The sequence below is a fragment of the Adiantum capillus-veneris genome, chromosome 29 (assembly GCF_014529385.1).
Source record: "Adiantum capillus-veneris isolate H3 chromosome 29, ASM1452938v2, whole genome shotgun sequence".
NCBI lineage: Eukaryota > Viridiplantae > Streptophyta > Polypodiopsida > Polypodiales > Pteridaceae > Adiantum > Adiantum capillus-veneris.
Window position 1 is genome coordinate 117,506,613 of NC_140959.1, and position 10,535 is coordinate 117,517,147.

General features: G+C 43.6%; 1 protein-coding gene across 2 annotated transcripts in view; it reads right to left on the reverse strand.

Annotated features, from left to right (window-relative positions):
* The window catches only part of LOC147419826 (uncharacterized), a 44,821-nt gene that overhangs the window by 6,217 nt on the left and 28,069 nt on the right, over positions 1 to 10,535 (reverse strand). For both annotated transcript variants that reach the window (XM_086506298.1, XM_086506297.1), the window contains exons 4-5: positions 1,308 to 1,391; positions 987 to 1,228 (exon numbers count right to left, since the gene is read on the reverse strand). In XM_086506298.1, coding sequence (XP_086362424.1) covers positions 987 to 1,228; positions 1,308 to 1,391 — 326 coding nt within the window. The remainder of the gene's footprint in view (positions 1 to 986; positions 1,229 to 1,307; positions 1,392 to 10,535) is intronic.

Here is a 10,535-nt window from a genome sequence, read left to right on the forward strand (position 1 = left end):
CTTTCTATTGAAAGTCTTTTACTTAAAGTCGGCTATGCTTGTGGTTTTTTTTTTTTTTATTTCTTTAAAATGTCCGCTTTTTCTATGGCGCCGCTTGCGTACAATTCTTCCAGTTGGGTCTTTTCTGGCAAGACACCAAGTGACATCTTCTCTTTGTTACGTTTGTGGTGCATCTGTTGAAACAGTTCCTCATCTATTATGGAATTGTACTGCATCTCGCAATTTGCCGGATCATATAGCATGGCTTCTTCGAGATCGTTTCCCTTCTATATCTTTTGGAAAACATTTTTGGCTATTTGGTAGTCTTGCTCCCGTGCTCAGACAGTACAGACCTTTTTTTTCATTGGCTCCGGTATTGGGCTATGTGGACGATTTGGCAGTTGAGAAATCGGTCTGTTTTTGGTGAGTCGCCAATTCAGACCTTTTCCCTTTTCAAACAATCTTGCATCAGTCTCTTTATGACCGTCTGTCTCTACAGGAGATTGACCCATCATTGTACAATGTATGCCCTTTTCTCCGATGTGTTTTGACTATTCCTTTGTTCACTGTAAACTTGGGCTTTCTTGTCATGAAATACTCTGTGGTTTTTCCTCATTCTGAGGTTACCCAATAGTGATTCAAAAGTAACTTACCAAAAAAAGTGTGTGTGTATGTGTGTGTAGAGCATATATTGGTACCTAGGTCTACACCCACTATCGGGCACTGATAGTGGGGATGTCGTCGTATTCAGTCAATGCTATTCATCTAAGTATACTAGATATAGATACATACCTTACTTTCCCTGTGATGTCTAGAGTTTGTGGAACCTTGTGCTGCACTCTCCCTAATATGACATGTCTCCTATAGTCAACTAGCAATCAGCTGGGTCAAAGAAAATAAGACCAAAGGAGGAGCAGGGAAAGAATAGAAGCGCATCAAGGGAGTAAGCATAAACTAGAAAAGCAACAAGTTTGAGGTTGTTTTCTCATGTGGAGGATTGTCTTTACCTATGAATGTAGCTATGCTTGTGTATTGACCCAATAGCAAGGATAGTCTCAGCGATATAGAAACGAGCCTCATCCTCTGTCAATGTGTCTTTGCGCGTCAAGAGAGTCATCATGTCTCCTCCAGGTAGATATTCCATGATCAGATACAGGTACTCTGCATCTTGAAAGGAATAGAACAGTTTCACTATGCACTCGCTGTCAACTTCTGCTAGCAGGTCTCTTTCCGCTCTAACATGCTCCACCTAAAGAGCAAGGCACATAGATTATACATCTGAAAAAAGAACAGCCACTTTAAGAAAGATAACACTGTTTGCATAAAACCTGGCCTCGACTCAGCATTTCAGACTTCTTCAGTTTCTTCATTGCATACACCTGCCTTGAGGACTTTAGCCTACACAGCCTCACCTGTGATAACAATAGACCTGGATTCAGTCAAAGTGTTAAAAAATGCAAAACCTCATCCATGCACAAAATACGTAAGTCCCTAAATAAAAAGCTTCAAACCTCCATAACAGTACACATTCATTCATTTACATGAACTTATTTCGAGTAATGGATTATCAGAATAGAATGCTCCAAAAGTGTTAAAGAAAGTATGTCAAAGGCTGTAACACAACCAAAAAGCTCGAGAGCCATCCAGGGGGGCACAAACGTAGGACCCTATGACAGCCTTATTAAAAAAACTTAAAAATGTTAGGGCAAGGGTTGTTAGCAGGTAAATTGATCGCAGCCTTCAGGAGGTTGAAGTGTGGTCACCATGGTTCAATGAGACAAACAATAACAGCATGAAGGACACCTATATGTTCAAAGTTTGGTTCCAATCTATTATGGCAGCAATGTCCAACTGTGCCTCCTCAAAACATAAGGCAGGAGCTATCCACTGCATAATCGCAAGAGTACAGTGTCTACATTCAAGACCAACAGTAAGAGAGAATTTCAGACTTCCTTTCTTCCAAGAGAACAACCATTCCATATGGCTTACACTTCGCAAAAAAATATTTTATCGGAAGTACGATCGGTACATTGAAGAAGACTCTGCACACACGCTTGCATCATGCTAACGTCCCTCCCACCTTTTTACTTCAACCCCATAAAGCTGCACAGACGTTAACTGTTACCAAGGTGCTAGAGAGACGTCTCGAGTCTCCAACATGTGACATCCCCTTGCTGACACATTTTCAAATGCATAGTAGGCTCCTTTCCCACTTCAAGACAAAGCATAGCACATTCATGCCATTTGTAGTTAGGTGGAACCTCTAGAACCTAAAGGCCAAGGTACTAGAAACTTTCTACTACTTCAAGTGGCCCTTGTTTATATACGAAGCATGGTTTCTCTTTATTCAAAGTTTTAACAAGCATAACCATCGTCTCCGAGGCATTGTTACGTGCACATATAACCCTATGTGCATGTGAACAAGCTAACTCCTACTTCTAGAGTTTAGGACAACCTAAGAAGTGTTCTTGATCCTTGTGAGCGTGTACTCAGGACGTGCATGTCCAGACACTTTAGAAAAGTTGCATACCCTCTGATTGCCCATGAGCATAGCCAATGTCTACTAGGTGTAGGCACTGGGGAGTGTTCCCATACAATAGAATAGTACCAAGCCTAGGTAGTCATCTGCATACAAAGCACCTCTTATAATGAGCTATTATATATATACCTTCATAAGTTCAAAATAGTTTGAACTCACGAATTATAAGAGGGGATAAAACACTCACAAAACTACAAAAGCAAGGGACATAAGAAAACAAGGGGGAAACTTTATCTGGTACTAAACAAAACTAGATAAAACAAACCATTAATCACAAAAATGGCATACGCAAAATAAATTGAAGCAGCTTACTTGGCTAAGACTTGAAACAAGTACTCCACTTTCAACTAAAAAGGACAAGACATCTCAAAGACTTAATCCTAGAAATTACACTCTACACAACAACTTCTAAAGAAACAAATTCTTAAGTCCTAATGTAAGCTAAATACTAGAAATGAATACTCCTACAAACCTACCAAGAAGAGGCTCAAAATAACCAAATAAGTACAAAGATCCAAACTTGACAATATGTAACCTCAACTTTGTTGCTTGTCCAAACAGGAAGAATAAAATTATCACCTTTATCATGCATAGCTTGGACAACAGCTATGACATCCCTACTCACGTCGTCAGTGCCCAAGAGTAGGTGCACGTTTGTATAGAGGTCATTTATGAATGTATTGTGTTTCTATTAGCTCTTATAATGAGTTATTAACTCATTATCAAGTGACATTTTAGCTAGTATTATCAAAGTCGTGGGATGTCCACTAGCATCATGACTGCTCAACCCAAATGATTTGCTATATAAAGGTGACCCCAAGTGAAATCGGCCCGTAGGGCAGTAGAATTTGGCTTTCACCCGAAACCTTACTTTAGACTTTAGGACACAAAGAAACTTTAAAAATAAAAACCTGTAGCGGGAATTGACACTTCAAACACACATGGCTTGGAAGCTAGAGTGCTACCAAGCAAACGCCGACACCTATTGGCCCCAAAGACTGGAGCCCCTTTCGGTATTTCTTTATTCTTAATACAAAGAAACGATCCGATCACTTTCACCGAACTCCCACCAAGCTGTCCGGACTTGTCCATGGCTATAATCGCGGGTTTTTTACCCAATTTCGCCAACATAACGACGCAAAATCCCTGTAGGTCAAAAGTACACGCCTAAGACTTTTTTCCCCACATTCTGGAAGCTTTACGGTGAGCTGAAGGTCAATTTGAGCGTGCTGTAATTCTCTGTCTTGCCACTGTTAGGTGCCTACACACCTGTACATGCATCCCAAGGCCTTTTCGAGGCTCCCCTGGCGATTCCCTATAGTTTAGGTGTGCAACCCTAAAACTGCAAAAAAACACAGCAGGCTGTAATTCTCTGTTTTGGATCGTTTTGGGCGGAGCGAGCACTCCTACTCATGTCTTAGATGCTCCCGCACGCAATGGAACAATTCCCCTTCGAATCAAACGAGTTTTCACGCGAGAAAACTCTCCGATTTCGCAAATCCTTCACGATGGAACTATGCATACCTGTGGGGGATTAGCAATCCGGTTCCTGTTCAGAAGGCTCTTGCCTTGGCAAACGCGCATAGTAAAAATCAGCCCCCTCTTGAAATGGGCGCCCCCTCTAGGTGATGCTTCTAGCAAATTTCTACAAAGCTGCCATGTGTCCGGTTTGCCTCTTTAGAGTTAATTCCTAGTACCCACCGACTTATTCGTGCATCGAGGGGGCCTAAATGACTTTGAATTGAGCCTAGACACCCTTTTACTACTCAGATTTAGTGTCGATTGGCCCGACCATCTCATGCCGACCTGCCCTTCCCAACTGCGGGTGAAACTCTCGGCCGTCAGCCGTTTCACACTGGCCGCGCCATGTGCAATCATTTGTGACTTCAAAAAGAGGATCCCAAAAATTAAATAAAAATTATCGGAAAGAAACCAACAACTAAGGTTAGCAGTTGCCACCATAGTCACAGGGGACGCCCATTTTTGCGCTTCCCGTCCCCATTTCCTGTCCCGCCCTCTTTTTTACACTAAAAATCCATTTGAGCCTCGTCCCTCGTCCCCTAACGCGTCCCTTGTGACTATGGTTGCCACATCCTCGTGATAGTAATTAGCAGTTGCCACGTCCTCATGACATACCCCCCTCTTGAAATCGTAAACGTCCTCGATTGCATTCCATATTTACATGCCATTGATGATCTTGTGTTGTTAGCACGCTTTTATCATCGCATGTAACCGCAAGAACGGTCATAACACAAAGATACAACTGACTTAATGAGACCTTCATACTTTTGTCAATTCCATCTATGATAAAAGTGATCATAATAACTTTAACACTCGAAGAGCGTGCACACTTCTATTGCACTGAATCCGTATGTACATTTGATGTGCTAGCTCTATCACTATCTCTCCTTTGCACACGTTCGGTTAGGGCATACGTAGGCTGTAACCCAAAGGCCTTAAAGTAAAGCTGCAATACATTTGTGTGACTATGACAATTCATACTCTTCCATCCACTTTGCATCTTGAAAAGGTCCTTCGGGAAAAGGAAATGGCATCAAGAGACCCTGCTGCCTACCCCTAGGGGCTTTTACCTTGCACTATGTGACATAACGAAACACATATTTTCGCATTTTTAGGCCAATAAAAGAATCTTTCTATTTTTTTCCAAAGTGGTGTTCATTCCCTTGTGCCCACCCGTGAGAGTTATGAGCATCGTGCAATATGACTGTCCTAAGAGAGAGCAACACACATAGACGGTGACAAAAATACAACAAACTTTCACGAATGAGATAGTTGTTGGGTCCTCCGGCGGCAAAGAGCCTGCAAATATTACTTACCAAACTCGGAATCTGCATACTGATTCTTCATGCTGTCGAAAGAGACACCCTGAATAGAAACTGTGGATCCTTACTCAAGAGCCAGGACTTAACGCATCTCCAATAGGGTTAGCTCTTCCAGGCCCATACTCAATCAAACCACCAAATTGCTCAAAAGATTGTGACCATCGTGCTTGGCAATCACTCCAATGTGCACTAGGCATAGATTGGAGCCACTTGAGGGCTTGATGATCTGTGCGAACTGTGAACTCTCTACCATATAGAAAATGCTTCCAATACGTATTTGAGAGAGTGAATAACAGACACAAGTTCTTGGTCATAAATTGAATAATTCTTTTTGGCACTATTTAACTTCCGACTGAGAAATGCAACTGGACGGCCATGCTATCGAAGCATAGCACCTATGGCGACATTGCTAGCATCCATCCATACCTTGAAGGGATCGCCACAAGAGGCAAGGATGAGACACGACACTTCTGTCACCGCAACCTTGAGAGCCGAAAAAACCTCAACGACTGCCTTGGGCAAAACAACACGTTGTCAGCGAGTTTTCACCCCTTTCAAAACATCAGTCATAGGTGCGGCAATGCGTGCAAAATTCTCTATGTGCGAACTATATGCTTGACATAAACCAAGAAAAGAATGCACATCATATGCAGTTTTGGGAAAATCCCACTTACGAACCTTTTCTCAAGAAGGATGAACACACACACGCTGATCATATCACCAAAACGACCTATCATGAGACAGTTGAATGTACCCACGGCACCTGTCAATCCAAAAGGCATAACCACATTGCCTTCGCTATGTGCGAAAGACGGTCTTGTAGATATCGCCTTTAAATACCCTTACCTGATGGTATCCACTTTTGAGATCGACTTTGCCAAAAACCTTTGGCCCATTGAACCTATCGAGGATATACTCAATGCGAGGCATTGGAAACTTGTTCTTGACGGTCATCTTGTTCAAAGCTCCGTAATCAACACACAAACGAGACGGACCATCCTTCTTGCGAATAAATAAAATAGGAGCAGAAAAAGGACTTACACTAGGACGTATGAATCCTCTGCCCACCAACTCCATGAGTTGCCGCTCTAACTCTTCTTCTTGAGTCTTGTTCAAACGATAGGAAGTCTTACAAACTGGCTATGCCCCCTCCGTGAGTTCTATGCGATGGTCCTCCGGCCGCTGGGGAGGGAGACGGGGTGGAAGATCATCCTGCAAAAAGAGCTGCTTATACTTGGTAAACAAACCTTTCTGGAGCCTTGAAGCACTGAGTAATTGGAGAGGTATAAATGAATGCCGCTTGTGCTCCGCACATGAGAAATGAGAGGTAAAGAATGAAGACCTCCTCACCACGAATGATCGTGGGAGAGTCACTTTTGGCATTTAGAGTGAGCGTATTGTCTGCCCAATCAATAAGAGGGTTATGTTCACGAAACCATCGAATGCCCAAAATCATATCACATCCTAAGAGAGGAGACAACAAATCTTCTACGGAAGTAAGCTTGCTAAATAGTGGATAGCACATCAAGGCACTCTTGTGTAATGAGAGAGTCCATACCGGCAGCGAAGCCCGACACCTCGAGAGTTGTCGTCTAGCTAACCTCCAAACAGGCTCTTTCTACAAGAGAGTCACTAATCACATCATGCATACTACCTGAATCAAACAATATGACAAAACATTGACCCTTCACATGACCATAACATTTAAAGAGAGACTCATCAGAGACATGTGGAGAATCAGTGTGGTTCACTAAAATGCTTGTGGTAGTTGTTGGTGCTTTGGATTCTTTAGGTGGTGTTGTCTTAGGATATGTCTTCTTTATATGACCCTTAACGTGACATTGATAACAACGACCTTCCTTCGCATAAATGATTTGTTCTTCTGGAGTTATGTGTGCTCCTATAATTCCTTGTGCACCTTTTTCATATGGGGTTAGCTTAGGTTTAGCAAGTGTTTTTGCTTTACCCTTAGATTCATTTTGAGAGTTCTTTTCCAAAAGATTAGAGGAAGATGGGCTAGAAGAATTTCCATTCTTACCGTTCTTACCATTCTGTGGGTTCTGAGTATTCTGAGAGGTACTGTGAGAAGACTTGTTCTCCTTAGACTTTCCTTTGTTGTGCTCCATCTCCTGCGCAAGAGCAATCGCTACCGCCTTGTTGAGATCTATTGGGTCGAGAACTTCAACATTGAAGGTGATATACTCGTCCAACCCAAAAAGAAAGGCCTCTTTGCGTTCTGCATCCGATTTGCGTAATTTGGTGCCGAGCTGCAAAACCCGTTAGAAAAAGACATAACTAAAGTACCATTTTGCTTGAGGTTACGCCAATCTTCTTTTAACCGGGCTAGGTACTGAGGTGGCATGAACCGCGTCTTGAGCTTGTCTTGGAAGTCGGCCCAATTGAAAGAAAGGGGCGGGCACGCCTTCCTCGGCTTCCTCTAGGTGCGCGGCCAACTGTGTCTCTTGCCACGCGTGATATCAATAAATGGCATCACCGATAAGATACATGGCTGCCGTCAAAACTTTGCTATTCCTTGTTTTCTTAGTTGTCGCAAAGTAAGCATTAAATTGATGTAACCAAGAATGAATAACATTTGCATCCATCTTACCCCTATGCTTACTGAACGTCAACTTCTCAGTGACTGGGTTGTTGGAATCTGTATCTCTACGTGTGCTACCTGATGAAGTGCCAACGTCCTTGATTAGCTCGGATTTCGATGTGAGTACCTGTAGGACCAACTCTTGCATGTGTTGGTCTCTATGCGCCTCACGCTCTAACTCCACAGTCGCTTGCCTTTCTTCAGCCGCCAAGCGTGCTTGCTCACGCTCACGCTCCATGGCTGTCCGTCGTTCTTCCAAGGCGGCACGTTGCACCTCCTGTTGTAGCATCATCTTGATTATCGACTTGACCAAAGCCTCCATAGGATTTGGTGCAATCCGCGGCGTATATGGGGATAAGGAAGGATCGCGGAACAATCCTCCTAGTGTAAAAACTTCTTCTTCTTCAACTCCACTCTCATCACCTTCACGCAAAGTATCCATTCCGCTTCGGGTGATGACCATACACTGAGATCTTGGGTACTTGGGTTCTTGAGATACTTGAGTTCTTAGCTTGCAATCGGTGTTTGAGAAGGCTTCTCTCTTACCTGAACTCGACTCTTCCCTGTGGGCGCACCCCTTGGCAGTCGTACGCTCACACCAAACTTGCTTTTTCCCAAAAAAAAATTGTGGTTTTTTCCTTGAGTGATACAGAACACTGCCAAAGAGCTCTCATACCAATGTTAGGTGCAACGATTGATAGTGCTCACGATGAGTGCTCCGAACTGTGCTCAAGGGTTCCTTTTTACTTACGGAAGGGAGAGCCTTCCGTTCTTAGAGAGAGAGTGCAAGTGCAATGATCACAAACAAAGTGAATGCTTCTGTGAATGAAAGTGCTGAGAATGAGAGAGAGAGAGAGAGAGAGAGAGAGAGAGAGAGAAGAATACGACACCAGATGGTTCTCAAACCCTCCTCCAAGGGCCCCCCTATCTATGGCGAGAGAGGTCTATGCTATAGATTGCACAAATCTGGTACAATGGTCTAGATGCAAAGGACTTGTCGACGATGTTGACGACGAGGACAGGCTGAAAACTGAAATGCAAGGGCTGATATGCTGAAATCTGAAAGGGCTGATCTGCTGCGGGAAACTAGGACTATGTCGGCGGCGACGACGGTGGTGATGACGGTGACGATGACTAGCAAAACGCTATGTGCTGAAATCTGAAATCTGCTGGCTGATTTGCAAAACGCTGGTTGAACTGAAGGGATGATGCGGATCTGCTGCGGGAAGGGTGAGATCTGCGAGGCTATGGGCTGATCTGCGAGTGTGGATGGCTGAAAACCAAAAACGCTAGCAAGTTCTGCTGGGTCGGAATGCTGGAGACTGAAAACATTAGGCAATTCTGCAAGTCTGCGAAGCGCTAGGCCTGATCTGCAAGTCTGCAAAAGCGCAAAGTGTTGGGATCTGAAAACGCTGGCTGCTCTGAGGGATCCAAAAACGCCAGGTGTCTTGTTGGCTGAAAACGCTAAGCTCTTTAACGGTCTGCTGAGAGAAGCACTGCAAGTTGTGAGCTTCTTCTGCTGTTTCTTTTGCTTGTAGTGAGCATCCCCCCTCTGCTTATATAGGTCAAACTTGCTGGGTCGAGCAGTCTTCCCTACAGCCCCACGACCTTGGAATTGGCATAATAAATAAATAAATAAATAAAAATGTCTGCAATTGAACTCTCCCCAAACTGTCATGGAATTTGGGTTTACTGCTTGGACAATGCAAATGCTGGGTGATACTGGGTTGCGCAATCAGAGGATATGCAACTACTCTAAGTGCCTGGACATGCACGGCCTGCGCACAGGCACACAAGGGTGCCAGAACACTTCCTAGGCTAACCTGAACCCTAGCTTGTCCACATCCACATAGGGTTAGACGTGCACGTGACATTCGAATAGACTATCATGTCATCAAAGAATGTGCCAACAAAATTTTGATGCGAGCGGAAAATCCGGTCCATCATCCTATTGAACGTAGCAGGAGCATTTGTAAGACCAAATGGCATCCCTAAAAACTTATAGAAACCAAATGTCGTCCTAAACGCACTCCTGTGAACATCCTCTGGCCTTATACGAATCAAATGGTACCCACTCTTAAGGTCTATTCTGCTGAAAATTGCAACAGCCTCTAAACGGTCAAGAATATCATGAATCATTGGGATAGGAAACCTGTTCTTGATGGTATTCTTATTCAATGCACGGTAGTCAATACACATGCGCCAAGAGCCATCCTTCTTCTGCACTAGGAGCACTCGGGAGCAAAAAGGTGATGAACTAGGCTGAATCAGCCCCTTCTCTAAAAGCTCCTCATCCTAGCCCATAATCTCTTTCTGATGAGCCGCACTTACCCTGTAGGGAGGTCTGTTTGGTGGGCTACACCCTAGCACCAAATCTATTGCATGGTCCTCAGACCTCTCCGGCAGCAATTGTGACGGTAATGAATCAGAAAAACAGTCATTAAACTCTCGCAAAAATGCTGACCTTTCTTTATCTACCATATATAAATTTGAATGACAACTATCTGAAACATCATGTGCAAAAATCAAGTACGCAGAAAGATGATTTTTAATTACAGAAGTGATAGCCGAAGCA